The sequence below is a fragment of the Lytechinus pictus genome, chromosome 13, assembly GCF_037042905.1.
Source record: "Lytechinus pictus isolate F3 Inbred chromosome 13, Lp3.0, whole genome shotgun sequence".
Taxonomy (NCBI): domain Eukaryota; kingdom Metazoa; phylum Echinodermata; class Echinoidea; order Temnopleuroida; family Toxopneustidae; genus Lytechinus; species Lytechinus pictus.
Genome location: NC_087257.1, coordinates 5,737,134 through 5,765,078, shown reverse-complemented (window position 1 = coordinate 5,765,078; position 27,945 = coordinate 5,737,134). Strand labels below are relative to the sequence as shown.

Genomic DNA, 27,945 nt, shown 5'->3' with positions numbered 1-27,945 from the left:
GCTACAAACCGATCCCTTACTTCAATTATATTGAATCCTGGGATTAAATCGGATTCGGGTTTGATCTGGGAAGGAAAAATTGTGAATATTTGAAGCAAACTCACCAAAATTAGATATTTGAGAAGTTCAAATAAAAAAAAGAGATTGTGTGATAGTTGAGTGCTAGCTTCTGTTGCGAATAGTACCAATCTTGAATGGACCTTTGGCCGGAAGGGGGGGGGGGGGGGACAAGGATTTGGAAAGGGTAAAGGTAGTTTTCAATGCCTTTGGGGCCGCACATTCTGATGGAATTGAAATACTGCACAAGTAGAACAGGGCCTTTGACATCAAATATGTATCTAGCCCTATATTTTGTTAATTCTTTAACTTTCAAAAGACCAAACAAATATGTTTTATATAGTACAGCATCATTTCAAATCAGTGGCGTACAGAAAGGGGAATTTGGGGCGTTTACCCCCACCCCCCCCCCAAAAAAAGATGATAATAATGATTATAATAATGACAATAATACAAAAAAAATGAAAAATAACAACCAAGGAGAAAAGGAAAACAAAATTAGGAAAGACTGGAGGAAAGGGTAAAATATAATATTATTTCTGAATATTATGTTAAAATCTATCACCAAATTTGATTTTTTTTTTAATGAAAAAGTTGGATTTAAAAAAAAAATGAATTTTGCCCGATACGCCATTGATCTAGCCCCCCCCCCCAAAAAAAAAAAAAAATATATATATATATATTGGTGCAGTTTTTTAACGCCACTGGAATTTTAGTAATATTAAAGGGATGGTCCGGGCTGAAAATATCTATTCAAATTCAAATTCAGTAAAATTAATTGAGCAAAATTCTGAAAATTTCATCAAAATCGGATAACAAAAAACAAACCCCCCCCCCCAAAAAAAATTATTGATTATCCGATTTTGATGAAATTTGGCCTAGAACTGTTTCACCCGAATAAAACAAATCTTTAAAATTCAATGACTTCGTTATTTTTTATCCGATTTTAATCAAATTTTCAGCATTTTGTTTTGTGAATTTTACTCTAATACTTATAAGCCTAGCTGGACCATCCCTTTAGCCTTAATTTATATTGCAATTATATAAATACATGTATTTATTACATGATAAATTGGCAAACTTGAATTCAGATATACATTTCCAATACTCTGGTGTCGCCCATGAATATTATTACTTTATAGGCCTAACCCGGGAGGCCTAAGCATTTCTTATCGCCCGATAACCACCACCCGCCCCTTTTACTTTTTTCTTTTCTTTGAATTGAAGACACTGTAAATTCTTGGTACCCAAGGTAAATCAAGGTTCGTAAATCAACGCTTCGCTCAATTCAAGTAAGTTATCAATAATGAATAATAATATCAGTTTGCTTTGTAATTTAAGTGTTTCATTTCATTTTCGTGTAGGCCTAGGTTTACATGTGGACATTTAATCTAATAATGTTGACTAGAATAGATAATAAGTGCAACTATAAGGTCGATTGTGTTGTTTTCCCTGGTTGTTAGTTACGATACGCTCAAGTCAAAGAGACCCGGTAGGCGGTACGGAGACTGCTTTCCCTGCCTCTGCCGAGGGCGGCGGCCGATGGGCCTGTGCTGTAGTGTAGAGCCCTGCTGGATCTAGACGGGTCCCACTCGCACGTATTGCGGGATAAGTATTGGTAATGGTATACTAACCTCGCACCATGAACCGCGTTTGGCAGTGGATTTCTAACTAGTGAGTAGTGGGTCGCACGTGCTGAGACGGTGAGACCCCACTTCTGCCTGGTGTCCACAACACATGACGGAAAGAGTTCCATAGGCATAGACCATTAACTAGATAGGCATATCATATATGCACCCCTAGACCAAAAGCTTCGGTCACTGTTATGTTGGTTGTTCAGCTGAACTCCGTTGGCTTCACTCACCAAATACAGAGACCGAAGTTCTAGCGCGATCTGTACAGGGGACTCAATGGCCATATGTTTATGTATGATGGGGTGTCCAAACTTCGCGCACTTTTCAAAAATATTCATCAGGCTTAATTTTGTTCACAAAATATTCATAATTTATACAAAACCAATTAAAGAAATAGTTACCACATTGACGGCAAGATCGTAAACTATAAAATCATGGACGAAAATGTAAAGTAGGTCAAGGGGTTTCGCCGGTATCGCGATCTCAAAATTCTATTCCGATCGGCGAATGCGGGCTGTGCTGGAAAACCGTTCTGAAAAGTGTGACCTAACTTCGCGCACCAAAGCTTTTGTGGAGATTTAAACAAAAACTCAAGTTCAAAAAGTGAAAAATTAAATCAGATTGATGGCAAAATGCTATGGAATCGGTTAGTACCACATTTAACTCACATTTTTGATGACTTCTGCTTGCAAAATGGTGATATCGTGATGCTTGTGATTTCTTCAAAACGGGCGCTAGCGGTGGCAAATTTGCCGATCTTTTGCCAATATTTTCATGAATACTGAACTCATCCTAAAGAAATTTTCATTAAACGGTAATTGTAGGTCGCTTTTCACGTTGATGATGTCAGATTTTAAGGATATTGGCTAGTTTTTGAGATAAGGACCGTCCGCGAAGTATGGACACGCGCGAAGTTTGGACACACTGCCATACTTAAGATCGGATAAAACGGGGAAGTGAATTTGCGCGACAGCCGAGGTAAGTCACTGTTTTTGTTCCTTTTAACTTGATTTTCCTCCGTTTTTTGGCAATTGATGCCAAGAGGGAATATTAATTTGCATTTTGGTCGCGTGAATTTTCAAAATTTTTACTCATTAAAGACAAAAATTGAAGAGCCCCGACGGGGGGATTTTGCATTGCAAGTCCCCTAATGGTGGCTGCACGCTAGCGAGCCGTCTGTGTATGAGGAGAAATTAAAAAAAAAAAAAAATGTTAAAAAACTCCTCGAAACAGACGGCTGCCAGCTGTCTAATGCACCCCCCACCAGTAGAGGCGCACGGCCAATATGGGAGACTCTCTCCAATAGGGGAGACAATCTCCCACATTGGAGACTTGCTTTGCAAAAGGACAAAAGAAACAACACCAACAAAAGCATAATTTTTTCAACCCAAAATTTTGTCTCACTGAGGTCAGAAGCCCATTTGTTTTGTGTGTGATTGACAACAAAAATCCTTATCAAAACAAAAGTAGACGGTGAATTTTTAAAGTAGAAGGTGAAAATGGGTAATTTTTCATGAGGAATCTCCTTATCACATTTTTATTTGCCGCCAAGGTAATCCTTTTGCAGCAAATGTAAACAAAGGAAATTGGTCTCCAAAACTGGAGACCGTCTCTGAAATTGGATACCCAAATTCTTTACAAAAGTCTCTGATATTGGAGATAATCTCCCACATTTGAGACAGTCTCCAATATTGGCCGTGCGCCTCTACTGCCCACCAAAAATAAAAGTTAAAACTAAAAAATATTGTTGAGACTTCCGTTCCGGTTCGTTTACTTCAGATTTTTCTATCATTTCTTTACTGTTGCTTACCTTAGTTGGGACTCGAACTCACCTCGTTTTATCTGCAGTCAAAACCTTTCCCGCTAAGGCGCTATGCTAGCGAGAAGCGCTGATACCGGAAGTAGGGTGTCTGAAGCCACACTGAAAAGTGTCAGCATAAAACAGGCTAATTTAGGGGAAAATATGGCACATTTTTTCGGGGAAGTTCAGGCTACTAGAAAAATGTGATCTGAATTGATTATTAACTTGTGTTTGGCATGTATGGAAAGAGAAAATTCAGGGGCTTCTTTTGACAGTAAGGACAAGTTTATATGATCATTTTAAATAAGGATTTAGAGATAAATTGCAAACCCTTAATTTTGTGTGTGTTGAAATTGCCATTTCTCCATGCGTTTTCTATGGGAAAATAAAATTTCTGTTTTGCACAATTTTTTTCACTTTGTCGCAATTTTTCATTGTGATCTGGTTTCCAAATCTTTATAAAAATCATACCATCAGATAGAGCATGAAAAATCCTATTGGACTCTTTATGGACAAGTTTTTGGCATTAATAATAAATTTATAACAGCTCTCGGAAGCTAAAAATTTGGATTTGTGTGTGTCCATTTCTTAACTACACAGTCTATGGCAGAGAAATGCTGAAAATTTACCTAATTTCATTCTTCTTTTTTGCAGCCAATGATTGGATTTTTTTCAAAAATGTTACATTTCTGTCAGTCTGAAGGTAATTTCTCTTCAAATTCACAAAGAAAATGTGATATTTTCTTGAAATAAGAAAAATAATTTTTTTCTCCAGACACCCTACCGGAAGGGGTATTTTAACAATTATCGGCCGATAGTTCGACTAGTCTTGACTCACAGACCCTTTACTGACTAAATAAACCGCTCAAAATTTGACGGAATAAAGCCATATTTTGGTATGTATTTCCACTCCCCCATCATGTATGTTCTATATATTATTAGGGCTAGATATATTATTCTGAACCTTCTCCATATTTTTATTTTCAATTTTAGTGGTGGGTGCATATGGAACTCTTACCCACACGACTTCTAGTTCTATGGCTTGATTTTTCTGTGCGCGGTGGCATGTAATGAACCCTTGAGTTGACGGGTCCCGAGCCAAGGCCCGATAACAGTCAAGGCAGCAATTTCGAGGAATTTACTAGCAAATTACTTACTTGGATTTACGCAGGGTTGTAATAAAAAATGTTTTTTATTATAAAAAACAAATAAATGTTTTTTTTATTGTTTTAAAACGCTTTTAATCGTTTTAAAACGTTTTTTTTCCCAACGAATATGCAATTTTCGGTAAATCAATCAAACTGTACAGTCTTGATTTATGTTTTAAATTCATTTTTGGAGTAAGTAAGAGATGACTACAATTTTTGTTACTGTATTTCCAACAGAAGAGTTCATATTTCCCCCAAAATTACTAAATCATGGAAATTGAATGCCTAAAAAAAACAACACTAAACTTCTAAAGTAAGTTAACACTTTTTAAGTTTATTCCTCATACATGTACCGGTACAGTACCTATACATGTAGTCCCGGGTATTTTGAGTCTCGTCAATCTAGAGGTGGTGGGGGGGGGCCGAGAAGAATTTGCACAATGAAAGAAAATGACATAATCTATGCTTTATTTCATTTGAATCAAACAAGGGAACCTACGCACCTATACAAATTGTTTGCACATCCGCGAGAGCACGCTAGTGCACTATGGCCATGCCTAGTTATGTATTTGTTTAAAGAACAGATCAGTGTCAACATTTGTCAATCCTCTTATGATTTTGAAGGCCAGGCAACTACCATGGTAATAGGGGTCAGCAGCCAATCAGAATCAAGTTTTCCATCATAGTTACCATCATAATGGCAAAGTTACAACAATTGCAAGTCCTTTATGAAACGGGCCCCAGGATGACTTCTGTCCTCTGCCTTCTGTATGCAAGAGCAAAGGATAGGCCTAGAGTTGGGTCAAATAGAATTCGTAAGTCCTTTTCAGTTTCACTTTGCTCAGAGGGGATCATATACTCCCCATCCTGGCTAGAAATGGTGTAGCTAAACTCCATCTTGATGATGATGATGATGATGATGCACAGCATTTGTATAGCGCCATATATCTGTCAAAGACATTCAAAGGCGCATTGGAGGAGCCAGCCAATCTGTGTCGCCAAGAAGGGCGCGCACACAGAACTGTGACCCGCAGGTCTCTCCCGATAACTGGTTGGGGAATGCAGGTGGACCACTACACCGGGGTTTCCCCCTACTCTTATTCGAATAGTGCAGCGGGTTCTTAACGTGCAAAGGTGGTGATTCTCCTCCACACGGGGCCTCCATTTAACGTCCTATCCAAGGGACGGAGTGTTTTCCACTATAACATAGCCTGCATCTATGAAACAGGGGAGAGACGTTTACACACAACGCACTGGCTTCAGTCATCCGCCCGGGTGGACTCGAACCCACGATCTTTGGTTCGACGGGCAGACGCTTTACCGACTGAGCCAACTTCGCTCTCCTTAATGTCCTTAATCTTCTGTCTCCCATAATGCATTGTATTGCACTTAGTCACAATTAGAGCTGCCATTTCTTTGCCCAGTCTGAGATTTGATGTACATGTAGATCATTCTGAAGATAGCTGGCATCACTTGAATTATCCATGATTCTGTAAACTTTTGTGTCATCAGCAAAGAGTTTAACTCTAGATGCAACATAATCAGGCAAGTGATTGATAAAGCATACAAAACAGAATCGGTCTGAGGACGCTACCCTGAGGAATCCCGGCTGTGACATTGATTTACATGAATTAACAATCTGAGATCTTCCAGACAGATATGCCTCTATCCATCTATGGACATTTCCTGTTATGCCATATGATATGCTACTAACTTGCTGAGAAGGCGTTCATGTGGGACTGTATCAAAAGCTTTACGGTAATCTAAGTAAATGCAGTCTATACTACATCAATTTTAAACAATTTATGAAATATTAGACCTAGAAGTTTTAGAGGAATGGTCTTGTGATGTCAATGATGGCCATAATGGCCATCATCGATATCACAAGACCTAGAATCTAGAAATTTCATAAATTGTTTAATATTGAATTCATACACCAACTACAATTTGAAACCATCCAGTGTCAATTCCTTTTGTGTCTCTCTCATGAAATAGCCTCTAGATATCTGAGAGATTTTTGCAACAACAACAAACATCAAGTCAGAAACATCCTGAGATCGAGGGGGCAAAGATGACCGGTAGGGATTACAGAGGGTTCTTGACGACTCATAGGACTGGAGCAAGGGAGACGGGTCGTCCAGATGAAGCAGGTTAGTGTAACTTGACATGGTGTTAGTACATGATTATACTAAAGATCAGGAGGAGGGAGTGTTTCACAAAGATTTAAGTCTGATTAGATGTCATGCTTACGTCACAACCCGCACATGATTAACACACAATCTCATTGATTAAGACACGGTAGAGTGCATCCTACAAACGTGATCTGACAAAAACAGTGATGCTTTCTTCACCAAATGTAGCTGGTAGATTAACTGAAATGCACTGTATATTCACACTTTAATATTTGTAAAATACCATACAATTTTGGATGTCATATAGCTTGAACCAAATTGTCTTTATCTAGAACTATCAAATGGATGTCATTACCTTGTTACAAATTTACAATATCACTTTAAAACAAGTTATCACCCTAAAATTATTCCAAAGATTTGTTCAAGCCTCAATCCTAACCCTCAATGAGGTTTTGTGTTGTTCTCTGTGAATACCTTGATACTTCAAGCTATTGGTGGATTCATAAACGGAATGAACATCGGGCCCTGTCTTACAAAGAGTTGCGATTGATCCAATCAATCACAACTATGGAAAGCCAGCAATGTCAACATCTATTATGCATGCTCAAAATATTTTCTGCATGCGCTGTATATTTATACATCCATTGTTTTCTTGAAATTCCGTGTGCTTATCTTTGTTTACAAAGGACATTGTTCAACCTTTTTGTAGAAAATATTATAACATTGATGGATTTCCATAGAGTTGAGGTGGCTCGGACCAATCCTAACTCTTTGGAAGACAGGACCCTGAAGCACAAGACATCAGAGAAAGTGTCCACTATGTGTACAAATTTTTCATTTAAAGTAGTATCCCCATGTCATTATATTTGTTTGTGTGTATCTATGTAACATTTGATATAGATTCAATGTTACATGTATATGAAGAGCTCACTTGCAAAAGTGGTTAGGTCCATTTTTCATCAATAAGATGATACCAAAGAAAAGTTGAAATTCCTATTTAAAAGTGATCAAAAATGGCAAAGAAAAATCACTTTTTTTTCAAAAGGGGTTAGGTCCATTTCAGATTAGTTGCAAAAGGGATTAGGTCCACACCGAATTTTTTTGGAAAAGAATATTTTAAAAAATATGAATAAAGGTAGATTTCTTTTATACCAAATTTTATGTTGTCATGGTAGTGAATCTTGAAAATTTAGTTTCGCATAAGAATATGCAATATAGGAGAATTAAAAAAAATGATTTTCTTGGAGTGGACCTAACCCCTTTTGCAAACAAACTCTTCTGAAGAGCTCATTTGTCAAAAGGGGTTAGGTCCATTGTTCATAAATTTTATTGTTTTCTGTCTCAAAACCTCTAAATTTTTTTTTGCTTTGATGAAAACAAAGAAAATTTGAAATTTACATAAAAACGTGAAAAAAGTGGCAAAGAAAAATCACTTTTTTAATCAAAATAGATGGGATTTATTTCAGTTTACTTGCAAAAGGGCTTAGGTCCACAATGATAATTTTTAAAAGAATTTATAGAAAAAAATTGAAGACGGGTAGATTTCTTTTATCCCCAATTTTATGTTCACATGATAGGGTAGTACATCATGACAATTTAGTTTCTCATAAGAATATTGCAGTAAGTGAGAAAAAAAAACATGGTTTTTCTCAGAATGCTCCAAAGTGGACCTAAGCCCTTTTGCAACTAAACTCTTCATATACAGCATTGTTTCACCTTAAAACTCAAAATCTAAAACATTAATCATGAAGTATGATATGCCTAACCTGCAATGCGCATTAAAATCACCCCATGTCTTCGCTCCTATTTAAGATAAGCTTCTAGTCCGCATGAAGGAAGGCCTTGGAAGCACTCGCTACACCAAGCTGGACTACGACCAGCTGAAGGCCGCTGCCCTGGAGCGGAAGATCTCCGGTAACCGCTCCCTCCTGAAGATGAACAAACTCAAGAGCTTCTCCAAGGCCAGCAAGGAGAACACCCTGCTCAAGCAGCACCGGACAGTCTGGCAGAGGGAGCTGGGGAAGCTGGACGGCATCAGACATCGGCTGGAGAGGGAGCAAGAGCGGCTGATTCTGCTGGGAACCTCGGAAGGATCGTCCATCACCATGTTCATGCTGGAGGCGGAGGATTACAAGATGCAGTTGACGGAGGAGCTGGAGAAGTTCCGGAAGGCTACGGCTGAACCTATCTGGTCACTCAAGGTATTATTTCTCTCTATGATAAGCAATGACAATCTTAGTCATTGGCGGTAAATTCATCCTTTTGTACAATTACGAAGGTCGATAGGAAGGGCACAAGGCTACATGTACATTTAAAGGGGCATGTAATTATTTTAGTTAAATTATATTTATGATCAAAGTGGGCCATGACCAAACAAGAAAGGGCTTGATTTTAGTGGCGTTGACTTTGATCATAAAAAAACATGGGCTTTGCAGTTGGTAATACCTTGGTCACATATGCTCTACGGCGGCCGTACACCGAGTCGAAAACAGCCGTTTTAACATTTTTTTGTACCAACTACATATAGGTGGTTTGAATTTAAATTAATAAAACGGCTGTTTTCGACTCGCCGTACGGCCGCCGTAGAGCAAATGTGACCAAGGTATAATAGGGGAGTTGGAGGTTATGGCCTATGATGGCTTCAGAATATTCTGAGGTCTGGAAGCTTGATACAGAGAATAAAAAGAATTTAGTAGTCTACATTTCACAACATCAATTATTATTTCCTAGGATGATCTGAAGGTCTGGTTATCAAGGAACAGAGTGAAGCTGCAGAGTGGAGGAGATGACGAACTGGATGACCAACATGCTGAGGTCTGTGAAGTCATCGAGAGTGTCAAAGGACAACAGGAAGCCGTCATGAAGCAACTGGAACACGAGCAGTGGGCGCTGGAGAGTGAGCTAGATGCTGGATTCTTACAAGGTCTTAGTCTAGGTGAGAACAATGGCAATGATATATTAGGATCAAGGCTATTCTTGCAACCAACTTGTGATTTTCTTGGTTCTCGTCCAAAGCAGTGGGTGGTAGAGAGTATTATAGATCCCGTATTATCCCAAGGTATTATTAGTCTAGGTAAAAAACACTTAAGGAATGAGATCAAGACAAGTCTTGAGACCAAAATATACTTGTCTTGGTCCTAGTCCAAAGTAGTGGGTACTAGCGAGGGACTTAGCTCCTGGATTATTCCAAGGTCTTTGTCTAGGTAAATAGAAATTAAGATGATGGTCAAGACTATTATTGAGACCAAGATGTGATTGTATTGGTCTTGGTCTGAAGTAGTGGGTACTAAAAAAGTTTTTAGATGCTTGATTCTTACAAGGCCATAGTGATCGAAATGTAAAAGTAACAATTAAAGATTTGGCTTAAGATCAGTCTCGAGACCAACACATCCTGTTAGCAAAAGCAGTGGGTGCTGGAAATGAGCTATCTCCTCTCATATTCTTGCTTGGTTTACTCCATCTGTGCTGAGACTGCTCTTCTCTGTGGAAGGGCATTGCAGCAATATTTAAGACTCAACTTAAAACAAGTTGGAGTAGACCAATGGCTATAACACCAAGTGTTTTCAGACTGAGCAGCAATCCGCTATACTGTACTTTTCATATCGTATCTGACTTAATATTGCAGGTACAGAGAAGTGTGTGACGGAAGGGATACCGATGGAGGCTGAGGTCCTGGAATGTCCAGATCTGGAGATTCGGGATGCTGTCCTTCAGGAATTCCTTACTCTTGATGATAAATACAAGGAAAGACTGGGAGATCTTGATAGAAGGCACTCAAGCACACTCTTGTGAGTATCACTTGTGTATACAGTTTGTAGAGGGGGAGACCATGGGCCCCCTTACCCCACTGACTACTGAATTCTGTAATTTCCATAGACCTTGTACAGGGACCACCCTGTTCCGGTAGTCAATGGGTTAAATTCCACCACCAAGAAAAAGAAATAAGAAAAAGAAAGAAAGGAATTTAAAAGGGTGATGGTACTTTTTTGTAAATCTATTGTCAAAATCTATCACAATTTAGCTCTTCTCACTGAGACAGTCATTTTTTGGTTCACTCACTTTGGCCGCTCAAAACCTTTTAAAAGAACTTTTGCTCCATACACCTGAAATTTATGGTAAATTGCCAATTTGTCTACTGCCAACTCGTCCACTCAACACATTGTCTACTTTCATGTAGTCTAATGCCATTCCATCCATCAGCATTTCATGTAACAACCATTTGGTCCAATCATCACTTCCTCTAATAACCAATTTGTCTATGACTATTTTGTCTCATAACCAGTTGGTCTAATATCCATTTTGTTTTCATTCATTTTGCACAATTGAACAGTTAGTGAAAGTGGTATACTAAATGGCTATTGGACCAACTGGTTATTAGACGGAATGGCATTAGACTAAATGAAATTAGACCATAGTAGACGAGTTGGCAATTGGACGAATTGGCATTAGACGAATTGGAAATAAACCAAATTTATTGGATCATTACACTGCTAATTATTATGCTGTTATGGTGATGGCTACATGGCATCCAAGGCAGTTTTATGAGTTTTTTTATCAATAAAATATTGAAACCAGTGAAATAAATTTCATGAAGATTTAAAGAAAGTCTTTTAAGACAGTTTTAAATGCTGATGTACTTGGATATACACTAATTTCAAAATGCAAAGAGAGTGCTTATGTAGGCGTAAGTTATTTTCTTACTAGTTTCTCTCCGAGATATTTATGATATAGGGGATATTTCAATAATTGAAAATTGATTGCTTCTGCATGGAATCTCAAGACAATATGAAATATATTTCATTTATTTCTTTGAATGTGTGATTAATTATTTGATTTTCTAATGCTTTGCCATATGTTCCCATTCTTTATATTGCTTAATTTTTCAGTTACACATAAATTTAATTACTTTTCTTTATATGGTAGCTTAAATTCAGTTGATATCTACATGTAAGAAGTCATTTTCTTGAATATACTTTGGGTATGAATCTTGATTGTTTTTTTAATCATTATTTGTTATTATATACTTACTTTGCTGTTTTTGTTTTTGTTAAACCCGCATATAACTGTAACAAATGTCATGTACAATTCATTTCAGACTCAAATTTCAACCAATTGACCTAACATCTCTGTTTCTAATTTGATAAATGACTAATTGCTGATTTGACCCAATCTGCATTCTTTCTTAAATTATTAATTCGATAACCTTGTTTTTGTCTCACCTGCATAGCAGAGTGAGACTATAGGCGCCGCTTTTCCGACGGCGGCGGCGGCGTCAACACCAAATCTTAACCTGAGGTTAAGTTTTTGAAATGACAGCATAACTTAGAAAGTATATGGACCTAGTTCATGAAACTTGGCCATAAGGTTAATCAAGTATTACTGAACATCCTGCCTGAGTTTCATGTCACATGACCAAGGTCAAAGGTCATTTAGGGTCAATGAACTTAGACCATGTTGGGGGAATCAACATCAAAATCTTAACCTAAGGTTAAGTTTTTGAAATGTCATCATAACTTAGAAAATATATAGACCTAGTTCATGAAACTTATACATAAGGTTAATCAAGTATCACTGAACATCCTGCATGAGTTTCACATCACATGACCAAGGTCAAAGGTCATTTAGGGTCAATGAACTTTGGCCGAATTGGGGGTATCTGTTGAATTACCATCATAACTTTGAAAGTTTATGGATCTGATTCATGAAACTTGGACATAATAGTAATCAAGTAATACTAAACATCCTGTGCAAGTTTCAGGTCACATGATCAAGGTCAAAGTTCATTTAGGGTCAATGAACTTTGGCCAAATTGGGGTATTTGTTGAATTACAGCCATAAATTTGAAAGTGTGTTGGTCTAGTTCATAAAACTTGGACATAATAGTAATCAAGTATCACTGAACATCCTGTGCGAGTTTCAGGTCACATGATCAAGGTCAAAGGTCATGTAAGGTCAAAGAACTTTGGCCACGTTGGGGGTATTTGTTGAATTGCCATCATATCTCTATAAGTGTATTGGTCTAGTTCATAAAACGTGGAAATAAGAGTAACCAAGTATCACTGAACATCTTGTGCGAGTTATAGTAGTTTTCAAAATCAGCACTGCTGCTATATTGAATCGCGTGATGCAGGTGAGACGGCCAGAGGCATTCCACTTGTTTGTTTCTCTCTTCATATTACGATGAAGGTAAATGTATTTAGAAGTATTGTAATTACATGTTTAAATTTATTGCTATTTTGTGTTATCCCATGTAGGCACCAGCCAATGTGGAGAACCTCTTGACAGAATTTTCAATTCTATTTAATAGGTGATCCCCAGGCATTAGCTGGTGCTCAATTTTACATTTCTTTTGTATTATGTTTCTATTGCTATCATGCTTTCTTGCCTGGAAATGAAATAATTGAATAGATATATAAATAAATTTATTATGTCCATGATCTTTAATAAATGTTCATCCTTGTTTGACTTGTGCAGGAATTCTTATGGTGGTTGGAGTCGAGATGATCACTTGATTTTTGAGAGCATAGTTGAGATGTACCCCAGAGACATGCAGAACAGACGTGTGCTTTACATTGACAGACTCAGAAAACAGTTTCCGAAGAGAACAAGAGCACAACTGGTAAGGCACGTTGTCAAATGTCAGAGCCAGGCCCTTCCCGCAGGAATCTTGTCATGATACATCATCACAGTCACCATTAGGCCTGGGAGTAAACATCGATTGATCGATTGGTTCGAATTGCTTGCCGCCGATCGCCAATCGATTAGCAAAATTTACACTAATCGAATGTTCGGCAGATCCCGATTATGACGTTGGGATAACTTGAATACCCAAGTAATAATAACAAAATGACAAGATAACAATGATGACAACGGTTTTTGAATACTTGATACAGGTTTGAAAATGATGTTACCGAGGTAATTTGCCAAAAATGATAAATGATCGTATCACATTCACAGTTATAAGCACCGACCTGCAAGGGCTCCAGAAATGTTAATCCCACCCGGCCTTGCCCACGATACACATCATTGTCTGCGTGCTCAAAACAGTAAACATGTGACTTTGATGGAGATTTCTTCATGAGGGAGGTCACCATAAAGTAGGTCAACTATTGTGACTTAAAAGACGTGATTCCCGACGAACAATCAAATCATTTGATTGTCTTTTCAGGAAATAATCGAATGGTAAAACTGACATTCGTCGCAGGTCTAGTCACTATAGATGAAACAATGGGAACCGCAGGAAAGCTGCAATGAAGACGCATAGCATCCTTATTGCAGGATTCCTGCTACCAGACCCTCCAAAGACCTTTGTCATGTTGCCCAAGAAGCAGAATGAAGATTCTGGATAAGGCTCCTTGTCCAGAGTCTGTGCCGGTTCTTTAGCTGCTGTAAATGCAATTTGCATCTTTTCATAGTAGCTTTTCTGCATTCCCCCTTTTTTTTGTCTATGATTAAGTGTAAGGATTGGTAATGAAAGGCCGCTTTCAGAATTCCTGGGCAAACGACAGGCTCTGGCTTTTAACAAGATACCTAAGAGGCCGTTCTCATTATGCTTTCTAAAACTAGTTTACTGGAAACTGATTCAGGAAACCAGTTTGGAAGATCGCTTTGCTAGAGTTCCCACGAAAGTGGTTTTAAAAATCACTTCACGTAAAGCGATCTTGTTGCTATGGATACGCAGTTGGGTGACACGTTTCGCGCAAAATTTGAAACCGCAGTGTATGCATTCTGCACCTGTTGTGTGGAGTAGCGCGCTCTAAATGTGCAAAGATAGCTTCCTGAAGAACGGTTGTGTCCTCACGCTATAACCAGTTTAACGAGGCAAAGCGATCTTGAAAACTACATTGTGAGATGGTTTTCTGAACCGGTTTGGAAGATCGCTTCAACCGTTCCCACTGCATGTTAAACTAGTTTCCACTAAACTAGTTTTAGGAAGGTAGTGTGAACGGTGTCTAAGGCTCCCTTGTCCACAGTCTGTGCTGCGTCTTTTAACAGGGAACCTGCTATAAAGGCACAGTGTATCTATCAAAGCAGCCTCCCCACATTCCCCGTTATTGCTTTGTCTCTGATGAAATGTGAGAATTAGTAATGGACAGTGTAGTAGGTTTCACGGTACACCATGTATTCTTTCTTGGGCATATGTTGGTCCTGAAAAGGACCACCCAATCTCGACGTTTCGACAAGTGTGTTCTTGTCGTCCTCAGGAGAATGAGCAAAGTTTGTAAAGGCAGGCCTTATATACTCTGTCGAAGTGCCGTATGCACGGTATCTCGCAGGGTACATGTCTCTGATTGGCTAGAAAGGTCACATGACATCCACATATGCGGACGTGGGTGACAACACACAAATTGGGCGCGCAAAACCAGCGACGACCGGAAATTGCTGTCAGTTATCATTCCCGCTAGGATTAGCATGAATGACAAATGTCACCACTTCCGCCCATACACTGCAGTGCTCACACGTGTGTGGAACGTCCGGGTAGGCTAATTAGGCAAATTAGCCTCTTTGTCTAGAACGGTAAGCCAGATATTGCTGAGTTGGAGGCCGCTGTCATGAGGAACAGTATTATGTTCCTCAATCTCCAACGCTTCTCTGACTCTCCGTTGATACCAGTAGGGGACACGGGTGACCAGTCTACTCTCATCCCAAAGAATCCGGTGATCATGCGTATGGGCATGATCGATGATTGCAGATTTTTCCCTCTCGTCTCTCCTACCATGGGCCTTGTGTTCCTTAATCCGAGTGTTGAAGGAACGACCCGTCTCTCCGATGTAAACCTTACCGCATTCACAAGGAATTCGGTAAACTCCAGGGAGGTCCTTGGAGTTGCGCTTGTCCTTATGTGTAGTGAGGGCAGATTGAAGCTTATTTGAGGAACTATGACGAACCTCAATGTCGGCTTCTCTCAAAATCCTCTGAATTTTGTGAGAGGCTGCTCCCAAATATGGAAGAACGACTCTCGCCTTGGGTTGTCCTGCACGAGGGTTCCGCGAGGGGGGAAGCTCAGTGCAGATCTTATGTGAGGGGTAGTTGTTACATTTCAAAACACGTTTGATATGCTCAAGCTCACCTCTCAGGTGGATCTGGTCACTAACCTCATGCGCTCGTTTGACTAACGTCTTGTTGATGGATCTTAGCACTGATGGGTGGTGGAATGAACGATAGTTCAAGTACCGATCAGTGTGAGTAGGTTTCCGATAAACCTGATGGGATAGGGATCCCTGTGCCGTCCTCGTAATCTTTGTATCAAGAAAGGGGATAGATCCCTCATTCTCCATTTCCATGGTGAACTTGATACACTCGTGTTGAGAGTTGAGGTGCTGTAGGAAATTGCTAGTTTCCTCAGCACCGTGTTGCCAAACCACAAAAGTGTCGTCCACATATCTAAGCCACACTTTGGGTTTGTGGGTTGCTGACTGGAGAGCCGTCTCCTCGAAATGTTCCATGAACATGTTGGCTACCACTGGGGACAGGGGAGACCCCATGGCAGCCCCTTCCGTTTGCCTGTAGAATGTGTCTCTCCATCTGAAAGAGGTGGAATTGAGGCACATCTCAAGCAGGTCATGGATCTCTAGAGGAGACAACTGTGTCCTGTCAGGGAGAGTTCTGTCAAATTTCAATCTCTCAAGGATGATGGCGCAAGCATCCTTAACTGGTACACTTGTGAACAATGACTCAACATCAAAGCTGATGAGGAGGTCATTGTTAGAGACGTTCATCTGACAGATCTGCTCAACGAAATGTCTAGAGTTTCTCACGTGATGCACGCCCTGACCAACAAGAGGCTGTAAGATGTAAGTCAAATGCTGAGCCAGTGCGTACGTGGGAGATCCTCTAGTAGACACAATAGGTCTGAGTGGAGTGTCTGGTTTATGAATCTTCGGTTGCCCAAAGATTATGGGACATAGAGCAGACGAGCTCCGGAGTTGTCGGTAAATGGGTCTAGACAAGACATCCTTCCTCTGGAGAGAGAGGAGCTTATCATTAACCCTACGTTCGATGGCCGGTGTGGGGTCTCTAGGAAGTTTCCTATAGGTCCCCGAATCCAGTAGTCTTTGAACCTTGGTCTCATAATCCACTCTGTCCATCACAACAGTAGCATTACCCTTGTCTGCCTTGAGAATATGAATGGAGTTATCCTCTCGGAGACTAGCAAGGCCTGACTTCTCGGCTTTGGTGAGGTTGGGCCGAGGTGGGTTAACCGAAGTCAGTACTTGTGAGATTTGGATACGCACTGTGTCTGATTGAGACCGAGTAAGATGTCTGAGGCTGGGTTCAATCTTCTGGATGAATTCTTTTCGGTTTACTTGCTTAGGAGCCATAGCAAAATTAAGTCCCAATGAGAGGACCTGATGTTCATTCTCAGACAACTGACGTTGACTGAGGTTGACAACAGTTTTGCTAGGATGCAAGTTGTGTCTAGGCTGGCCGTTGTGTCTCGGCTGGCGGTTGTGTCTCGGCTGGTGTTTGTTGAAACGGGAAGGACGGATCAGTTTCTCAAACTTCCTCACTTGTTTGGACTTAGTTGTCTCAAAAACGAAGTGGCTGGAAGATTTGATGAAACGATCGATTTTACCCCAGTCCTTGCTCGAGAGCTTTGACTTTAGGTATTCTTCCGATGTTTCAACAAAAGGTTGAAGTTGTCTGAGCTGGTTATGGACGTGTCTGATCCTCTCTCTGATGAGACTCTCAGAAGCATGTCTAAGAACCTGCTCCGCTCGTCTGGAACGGACAGGTGCATGGAGCACCAATCCGCGGGGGATAACCCCTGAATCCCTGCACCTTTTGAGAAAGGTGAGATGGTTGACAAATCTGGCTTCCTTGATCCTGTTCCGCTGTAGTCTTCTGGTGTGCTGGAACGTCTGCTCCCCGTAGAGACGAATGATATAATTTCTGAAGGTTTCCATGGCGAAGAAGAATAGTGTAGTAGGTTTCACGGTACACCATGTATTCTTTCTTGGGCATATGTTGGTCCTGAAAAGGACCACCCAATCTCGACGTTTCGACAAGTGTGTTCTTGTCGTCCTCAGGAGAATGAGCAAAGTTTGTAAAAGCAGGCCTTATATACTCTGTCGAAGTGCCGTATGCACGGTATCTCGCAGGGTACATGTCTCTGATTGGCTAGAAAGGTCACATGACATCCACATATGCGGACGTGGGTGACAACACACAAATTGGGCGCGCAAAACCAGCGACGACCGGAAATTGCTGTCAGTTATCATTCCCGCTAGGATTAGCATGAATGACAAATGTCACCACTTCCGCCCATACACTGCAGTGCTCACACGTGTGTGGAACGTCCGGGTAGGCTAATTAGGCAAATTAGCCTCTTTGTCTAGAACGGTAAGCCAGATATTGCTGAGTTGGAGGCCGCTGTCTTGAGGAACAGTATTATGTTCCTCAATCTCCAACGCTTCTCTGACTCTCCGTTGATACCAGTAGGGGACACGGGTGACCAGTCTACTCTCATCCCAAAGAATCCGGTGATCATGCGTATGGGCATGATCGATGATTGCAGATTTTTCCCTCTCGTCTCTCCTACCATGGGCCTTGTGTTCCTTAATCCGAGTGTTGAAGGAACGACCCGTCTCTCCGATGTAAACCTTACCGCATTCACAAGGAATTCGGTAAACTCCAGGGAGGTCCTTGGAGTTGCGCTTGTCCTTATGTGTAGTGAGGGCAGATTGAAGCTTATTTGAGGAACTATGACGAACCTCAATGTCGGCTTCTCTCAAAATCCTCTGAACGGTTGTCACGGTTGACATTGTAGTAGGTTTCACGGTGTACCGTGAAACCTACTACACTATTCTTCTTCGCCATGGAAACCTTCAGAAATTATATAGTAATGGACAGTCGCATGGGGGTCCCTTTAGGTAGGTGTCTAAATATATTGATTTATACTACCTGCTATGTGCAATCAGCAGACAAGGGTACCCTGCATTTATATTGATTTTTTGGCAACACCTCATCTGGATTACTGCATTAGCTGGGTAATATCTTACCTCGCTACAGTTGGATAACATTTTTTTTGGTTAACTGTCATCTTATCACTAACCCATGAGGTGCAGTGAATCAAGTTCATTTGAAAGTCTCTTCTTTCTAACTTTACTTGTTCGCTTGAGTTGTCTGCACTTTCTAAGTCTTCTTAGAAAGAGCAGACTACTCAAGCGAACAAGGTTGGTTAACAAAACTTCTCAGGCATCATGGTAAGCTCTGCAAAGCAGCAGTGCAAAAGCTAGGAGTAGAGCAGATGAGGTGTTGCTGAAATATGTATTTTCCAGATGCTTGCCGTTCTCGTGCGCTTTGCATTCTTTTCTTACCCCGCAACCCCTTTGCACTTTTTCCTAGTATTGTACAGTGTATTCTTGATGCTTTGCCGCTATTGTTCTTAAACGTCAAGGTTGAACACGAGGACTGGATGATTACCCATCGATACCACACCCGCCTCAGGAACACCCTGGTCAGCTGCTGGGCCAAGGACAAGCAGGAGCTCTACGAGAAGGCAGCGGCTATCTTTGCGGATGTTTGCCTCGCAGCGGAGCTCGAGTCCATTGCAGCTATCAATGAGCAACGACAAGGGATGATCAACCAACAGCTTCGGGAGAAGGTAAATTGAGGATGTACATGTAGTGAGAAAACGTATATGGCCACCAGAGAAGATGGTTAAATTATGGTTACCGTGGTGACGCGATAACGACTTTTCCTAGTGGGCGCATTTCCCAAAGGCCACTGGACATTTGTGTGCAATTCAACTTTTGAATGAAACAGTAAGTTTTGGTCCAACTCTTTGAGACTTGGAACATCGAACTGCATAAAGTTCTAAATCATCATACCAATAATTATGTTCAAATCTCTGACTATGCTACCATCATTATTGGAATAACAGCATGTAAAATATATAGTAGTAATGACCTAGCAATCGTATGATTGGTTATGATTTGAAACCAACGTGGCCTTAAGTTTTTTTTTTTTTAGGATTTCCTTGAAAATATTTTTAATGAATGGTTTTATTGAATCTTTTTATCTTTAATCTTGAATACTTCATGGCATCTTTAATATGTTCCTTTGATAAGATTGAGCTATGGAGAGAGCAAAAACTTGAGGCGATGCGTATTGAAGCAGAACTTGAAGCAGAAAGGCTGAAGAACGTACAGAAGGAGATGGAATTGGAGAAGGAGAAGGATGAAAAGAAGAGGGCTGCAGACAAGCAGAAGGTAAGGCTTAGACGTTAAAAAAAAATTCAAACGCCAGCAGCAAAAAATGATAAACAGCTTGTGAAATTATTATTAGACCATTCCATATGGGAGGTTGGTAGGAAAGTGATTCAATAGATATTTTTCAAAGTGCACAATATTGTAAGGGATTATCAGACCTGCCAACCAGTACGTTTTTGGCGTATTTAGTACGTTTTTGCAACCAAAATACGGCATTACGTTTTTGTCTCACCTGCATAGCAGAGTGAGACTATAGGCGCCGCTTTTCCGACGGCGGCGGCGACGGCGACGGCGGCGGTGGCGGCGACGGCGACGGCGGCGGCGGCGTCAACACCAAATCTTAACCTGAGGTTAAGTTTTTGAAATGACAGCATAACTTAGAAAGTATATGGACCTAGTTCATGAAACTTGGCCATAAGGTTAATCAAGTATTACTGAACATCCTGCCTGAGTTTCATGTCACATGACCAAGGTCAAAGGTCATTTAGGGTCAATGAACTTAGACCATGTTGGGGGAATCAACATCAAAATCTTAACCTAAGGTTAAGTTTTTGAAATGTCATCATAACTTAGAAAATATATGGACCTAGTTCATGAAACTTATACATAAGGTTAATCAAGTATCACTGAACATCCTGCATGAGTTTCACATCACATGACCAAGGTCAAAGGTCATTTAGGGTCAATGAACTTTGGCCGAATTGGGGGTATCTGTTGAATTACCATCATAACTTTGAAAGTTTATGGATCTGATTCATGAAACTTGGACATAATAGTAATCAAGTATTACTGAACATCCTGTGCAAGTTTCAGGTCACATGATCAAGGTCAAAGGTCATTTAGGGTCAATGAACTTTGGCCAAATTGGGGTATTTGTTGAATTACAGCCATAAATTTGAAAGTGTGTTGGTCTAGTTCATAAAACTTGGACATAATAGTAATCAAGTATCACTGAACATCCTGTGCGAGTTTCAGGTCACATGATCAAGGTCAAAGGTCATGTAAGGTCAAAGAACTTTGGCCACGTTGGGGGTATTTGTTGAATTGCCATCATATCTCTATAAGTGTATTGGTCTAGTTCATAAAACGTGGAAATAAGAGTAACCAAGTATCACTGAACATCTTGTGCGAGTTATAGTAGTTTTCAAAATCAGCACTGCTGCTATATTGAATCGCGTGATGCAGGTGAGACGGCCAGAGGCATTCCACTTGTTTCTTTAAAAAATACTTTTTTTTTTTTCTTTTACAAAATCGTAATTTATTGAAAAAAATCATCTCTATATGTCTCTACTTCATGAAAACTTACACAATTATGGTTATTAGATCAATGTAATTTCAGGTAACTTTTTTTTTTCAATCTTGTTAAAACCAGGGTAAGATAAACACATGTTTAAATGTTTTTTTTTTTTCATCTGCAAGAGCAGTGCCCATTTTAGCTTGCATGCAGCTTGAGCGCCGCCATGAGCGAGTGCGCCACGCATTTTATTATGAAATACACTTTTTTGGGGGAAAATACACTTTTTTTATCACAGAATACAATTTTTCATTCCCAGAGGTTGGCAGGTCTGCATTATAATAAAAGGAGCCATCGCATACACTTTGTTTTCCACTGTTGCTGTCTATTTTTTATTCTTTGTAATCCAAATCCAGAACTAGGTCCTGCCTAGAGTGACATGAAGGAAGGGGGTGAGGGCAGGGTTCCCAGGCCATCAGGGAAATCAGGGAAAATTATTTTACTTTTTTCCAGTCAGGGAAAAATCAGGGAATTTGATAAAAAATACCTCAAATCAGGGAAAAATGCCTCAAATGAGGGAAAAATCAGGGAATTTTGATCAGCCCAAAAGTCAGACTCTGTTATACTTTGTCACATATCAAAATAACATCCATTGAATGTCTGGTTATGGTGGTACTAATTAGTTTTACATTATTGTTTTATACTAAAAAAATACATGTAATTCACTGCAACAACTTAGAAAACCTGCGAAACTGGGAATGGGTTTGAATAATTATCAAGGAATTTTGAAACTTCATCAGGGAAAACTCGGGGAATTTTGTTTTCTTGAAAAGCTGGGAACCCTGGAGGGTGATCCCTGTGAAGTGGAAGGTGAATCTGGCTATTAGTCGGGGACTAATTTGGATTTTAAACATGGGTGACTGACATCTACTCTTTGCTGATAGATACAAGTATACAAGGAGCAGCTGCAAAAGGAGCATGAAAAAGAGGAAACGGAGAAGCGAGAAAGACTGGCTGAACTCCGGAAGGCGATGGAAATACAGGCTGAACATGACAAAGAGAGGTTAGTACACAAATACAGTAGCCATGAGCATAGTGGTGCGACACTTTACCTCTGGTGGATGAGCGATCAGTCACACACAGGGGCGGGTCCAGGATTTTCCAAAAGGGGGGGCATTTCTTTTGGAGGAAAAATTTGACAAGCAAAAAAAAAGTCTTCAATTTCAAAAGTGGGGGCACACCTCTGTTTTAATGGCATTTTTACATTACAAATTTCTAATTTTGCTTCTCAAAAGGGGGGCACGTGCCCCCTGTGCCCCCCCCCCCTGGATCCGCGCCTGGTCACTCAGAATATTTGATTGAATTTCAGGCCAAACATTTTTAAAGTTATTTAGGGCAAGTCCATTCCTTACAACTGCGCAAATGGGGAAAAGGACCAAAAATGTCCATTGCCAATGTGCATTATGGCTAGTCAACAGGGCCCCTTGGCCCTTTGTGTTCGTGGCACAATGAATTATGTATCCAAAGGGTATATAAAAGGAGAAAATATTTTAATGTCACAAAGTCAACACTGCTGCTTTATTGAAATGCATAATGTGGGCAAGACTGCCAGGGGCATACCACTTATTTAGCTGTGATTTCATGATATCACAATGTTAGGTTTATGTAATTACATAAAATCGAGATCTTGAGAGGATCTTCATACCTTCTCGTGAAATCTTTGTTTCTTTTATTCAGAGTTGCTTTCCGTCAACACTTGCAAGAGCTGAAGGAAGAAAGGATGGCAGAAGAAAAGATGAGGTTAAGAGAGGAGGAAATAGAGAGGGAAAGAAGACTGGAGGCGCTGAGGGAACAGGTAACCATATATATTATGATGATAATCTTTTTAATTTGAAGCAAGAGTGATGCTATAGGAGGGGCAGGGGTGATTACCCCCCCCCCCCCTTCTTCCCCCTTCCCTCTTCCCTACGCTATTTCAATTAGTGAAGAAAAAGTGAAGGAGAAAGTAAGAAAAAAGAGTACCTTAAAGGGTGGTCTTTGTTATGCAACTCTATATTGCCTTACTTATTCAAATATCACCATGGGTTATCTTGCCTCTTCCTCTCCTCCCCCTCCCCCTCGTAAAATGCATTAGCTCCATTCAGTCAGTTTGCAAATCTTGTCAAGTCTGGTCGATGGGTCGTTATATTTGGATGTGTTTGCATGTTACGGAGATGGGGGGGCACTAGCGTACCTACGGGGGGGGGGGGCAGTCTGCCCCCCCCCCTGACGAGCCACAACCCATGCAAAGGACGTATACCTGCCCCCCCCCTGACGAGCTTGAAAGACCTTTTTTGCCCCCCCCCCCCTGAGGAGCGTGAAGACCTTTTTTATTTTATTTTATTTTTTTTTTGCTTGTCAATTTTTTTTCTGGTATGAAATCCTTTATTTGTGATTGAAGACCTTTTTTTTTTTTTTTTTTTTTTTTTTTTGGGGGGGCTTGTCAAATTTGTTGGCGGACGGTTTTGCCCCCCCCCCCCTGTGAAAAATCCTAGGTACGCCACTGGGGGGGGGGGGAGTTGCTCGGTCTGGGATCAATCCCAGCCATGCTGTGGTTGCCTTCATCAAGAAATTGATCCGCACTGTGCGGCACTCAAGTTGAGGCGAATGGTTACCTGGCATCATTGATTCCTTGAATACTTCTAATAATGGCCATCAGTAGCAGCTCAGCTGTGGCTGTGGTAATCATATGATACCATGTTTCAAGCCCAGTGGAGTATGTGCGTATGTTAGCTGCGCGATTATCAATGCACCTATTCTTATTATTTTGTCATTTTTACTTTTAAAAATCTTTTTCTTTCAGGTTGCAGTGCATGTTGAGAGTGACCCAGTTCGCGTGATGCAAGCTACCGCAGTAAGTTATTTACAAGTTTAGGTCACCACCACCATCATCATAATCATCACCACCACCATCATCACCATCATTATTATCACCTCCATCATCATCACCATCATTATGATCAACATCATCACCACCGTAATCATTATCACCATTACCATCATCATCATCACCACCACCATCATTATCAGCAACACCAACATCATCACCGTCATCATTATCACCATCATCTTCATCAACACCACCATCATCATCACCATCGTCATCATAACCATTATCATCACCATCATTATTATCACCACCACCGTCATCATCACCTCCTTGATCATCATCATCACCATCATTATGATCAACATCAACACTGTCATCATAACCACTATCATCACCATCATCACCACCGTCAACATAACCATTATTACCATCATCATTGTTTACTGTTTTATCTATGTACTATCCATCGCAAACCGAATTATGGCATGACAACCTTCTTGTCTTTCATTCAGGCCTATAAGGCTCACCTGGGTATAGGAGTAGAACAAGACATCAACATCCAGCAACCTTTGTTTGAAATGAATACATTCAGCTCAGATAAGGTAAGTCAAGATTCTCGTATAAAAGTTTTATCAAAGTTGTTATGAATAGAAACAAATGACACAATGTCAAGTTTGTGTCTGGTTTTAATATTATTTTCAGGTTGTTTCTTTTAATCTAAATTTTCAATTTAGAATCAGTTTCGTCAAAACAATCAGTTTGGTCAAAATTTTATCAGTCACTGAATTTAACATTATAGAACAGTATTATTTTACAATCTTTTTATTTCTTGTGTACTACTTTCCTGGTTCTTTTGAAGAAAAAAAATAGAGAATTATTAAGGACTGCAAAATAGCACCAATATGAAGGAAGGGGTCGGTATATTTTTGTATTAACGTTGACAAAATTGCCTTTCAATTAAACTTTTCAGGTGATGTCAGATCCAAGGCTGAAGCTAGAACAGGCACTGAGGAAAGCGGGTCTTCATGAAAATCCTTACGCAAGGCATATGATCAGCACAACCAAGCCTTTGAAGGCCCCGAGGCCTGATATGAAGTCGAGTTTATTCAAGGACAAATGATGGTGCCTCCATATGCTATAGAACCAAGATTACCACCTTGAAGTTAAATGACATTTCAAATAACTAATTTTGCCTCCGACGAAGATTCTGCTAGGATCGAAAGCTTAGGCCCCTTTTGACTTTCTAATTTACTCCATTGGCTCTCTTTTATTAGATAAGCAGTTTTCAGCAGCTTCTTTTTGCCAAATAACTAATTTGACGTCATCTACGTAGGCCAGATGCAAAATCCAGCCTGATCAGCGATAAATGATGAAGACGTAGAGATGCAACCCACCTTGAAAGTTTAATAATCATTGTTGCAAAGCATTTGATTTCATTTAGGCTGGATATGAAATCTAGCCTTTTCAAGGGTAAAGGATGGCAATACCATAATATAAACACAACCCAACTAGAAATTAATTGGTATATCAGTGCCGCAAAGCATTTGAAGTCATCTAGGCTAAATTTCAAAAGTAGCCTATCAAGGATAAATGATGGCGATGCCATAGAAACTTGACCCACCTACAATTTAAGTGATATGTCAGTGCCTCAAAGCATTTGAAAGCAAGAAGACTAGATTTGAAATCTTTTATTTTCAAGGATACCTGGTGGTGCCATGGTATAAACACAACCAGGGGCAGATCCAGGATTTTTCAAAAGGGGGGGGGGGCAAATTTTTCAGCTGAAAATTTGACAAGCAGAAAAAAAAGGTTCCCATTTTCAAAAGGGGAGGGGGGGTACAATTAGGTAAAAGTGGTATATTTACATCACAAATTTTGATTAAGGCTCTCAGAGGGGAGGCATGCGGCCGGCTGTGAACCCCCCCCCCCCCCGATCCGCCAGTGAACACAACTAAATATATCACCTTGAAGGTATTAAAATGATATGTCAAGGCCACCAAACTTTTGAGGGCAGCAAGGCTGGATTTGAACTCTATTCTGTTCAAGAATAAATCATGGCACCACCATATCAGTATCATTCAGTACTATTTAAAATAGAGACACCAAATATGGATGTGAAAGAGAACGTTTGTGATGACAAATGGTATGTCTTCACCACAAAACCTTGGTCTAATGTACAATTAAGTTTCTCTTCAAGCATTATACTCGGGAGCTTTGACGTCCATGACGCACTACAGATCCAAGAACACAGCAAATGTATTGAAAAAGCCCATCAAATGACAATGAACAGCTTGGAGGTTTTGGTTGAAACTCGCGGTGAACCGAAACAGCAGTTTCATCCTTAGTTTTGGAGCTGAAGCCATGGTAACCTTCTGAAGTATATATTTTTTTAGTGTCTCTTGAATGCTCCACAGTAAGTAGTGACTGTGCTCTGTAAAGGGATCTATAGGGTTCAGTGTTCGAAACTGTTAAGCACCATCAATGTCCTGTGTAGTCCAGATTGGACATTCATATACATAGAAGCTCTCTTTCCAAAAGCTAACATAGAGGGGCATCATGACTCCCAATCCCTTACACAGTGCCATTCCCCTCATCTCCCCCTCCTCGGGTGAGAAGGGGAGAGGAGGGGATTTGGAATCAGAGGAGGCCCTCTTTGTCAGCTTTGAGAAAGAGAGCTTCCATACACCAACTTCCAATCTGGACTATGTCCTATGGTGTCTACATTAATTTGCAACTCACTTCTAAGATGCAGTCACTGGATATCCGCGAGGTTCCATTGAATACTTCACTTTTAACTTTAATCTCCTTGTGGATGTTTCATTAAGCTTGTACTTCATAACTTACAAAATACATTAGAAACGAGTGGTGACCCTTTATTGTGCTAAATGATGTTACCCCACCATGCGTACGGACCTGGCTTAGCACCAAAGAACATGTTCCAATCATGCATGAAGATGTGCTTAACATTATACACAGCTTTGCTTTGACCCACCTTGATTTTCGTTGGCTTTTAAGTTGGCCCTGTTTTTGGTTATGATAAATGACAATAACATCATCAGTGGTTGAGTTTATGCAGTGGGCCCAGGTGTGTACAGTTATGTCTGTCCACGTTTTCCCCAGGAGGCAGAGAAAGTGCTTTAATCCTAACTTACCTGTGCTAGTTTGCTGACTTAAAGGGCCGGTCCTCCGGGCTGAAAATATTAATGTCTAAAAAAAATAGAGTAAACTTCACAGAGCAAAATGCTGAAAATTTCATCAAAATCTGATAAACAAATAGTGAAGTTATTAAATTTTAAAGGTTAGCAATATATTGTAAAAACACTTCATATGCATGTCATCATGAATATTCATTGGGTGGGCTGATGATATCGCATCCTCACTTTCTTTTTTCTTATGTTATTAGTTATTACATGAAATCATAATTGTTTCATTTTTTAATACATGTGTGAATGATATGTCTCCCTTGTAATGAAATGAGTTGCATCAATGAATACGTAATGCACTAGATCAGTTGTCATTCCAATTTTTTGGGTTCTTGAAGGAAAAAAATTGATTGAACCTAATGTCATATAATAGAATTCAAAAGAGCAAGTGGGGATAAGACATCAGGTTGCTCATTGAATATTCATAAAGACATGCCAAGAAATGTTTCATCGGAATAATGCAAATCTTTAAACCCAGAAGGAAAAACCAGTAAGACCAGTAATTTTTTTTACTGGTTTCCAGTAGAATTTTACTGGTTTCCAGTATATTTTTACTGGGCCAGTTGATTTTTAACTGGACCAGTAAAAATCAACCGGAGACCAGTTCCAACAATTGCATTCCAGTTGAAGCAATTAGTAATACCAGTTAAATT

General features: G+C 40.0%; 1 protein-coding gene across 1 annotated transcript; it reads left to right on the top strand.

Annotated features, from left to right (window-relative positions):
• Positions 1 to 1,286: 1,286 nt before the first annotated feature.
• Positions 1,287 to 27,298, top strand: LOC129274936 (coiled-coil domain-containing protein 148-like). The gene is made up of 13 exons (XM_064108561.1): positions 1,287 to 1,349; positions 6,636 to 6,790; positions 8,585 to 8,973; positions 9,503 to 9,707; positions 10,398 to 10,560; positions 13,247 to 13,391; positions 19,173 to 19,379; positions 19,846 to 19,986; positions 22,165 to 22,283; positions 22,958 to 23,075; positions 24,063 to 24,113; positions 24,602 to 24,691; positions 25,060 to 27,298. Exons 2-13 carry the CDS (start codon positions 6,712 to 6,714, stop codon positions 25,207 to 25,209), a joined length of 1,857 nt encoding a protein of 618 aa, XP_063964631.1. The 5' UTR covers positions 1,287 to 1,349; positions 6,636 to 6,711; the 3' UTR covers positions 25,210 to 27,298.
• Positions 27,299 to 27,945: the final 647 nt, after the last annotated feature.

Coding starts and splice junctions, on each gene's coding strand:
- LOC129274936 (XM_064108561.1), top strand. CDS start 6,712: ATGACCGGTAGGGATTACAGAGGGTTCTTGACGACTCATAGGACTGGA. Junction 8,974..9,502: donor AACCTATCTGGTCACTCAAG/GTATTATTTCTC, acceptor ATTATTTCCTAG/GATGATCTGAAGGTCTGGTT. Junction 9,708..10,397: donor CTTACAAGGTCTTAGTCTAG/GTGAGAACAATG, acceptor TTAATATTGCAG/GTACAGAGAAGTGTGTGACG.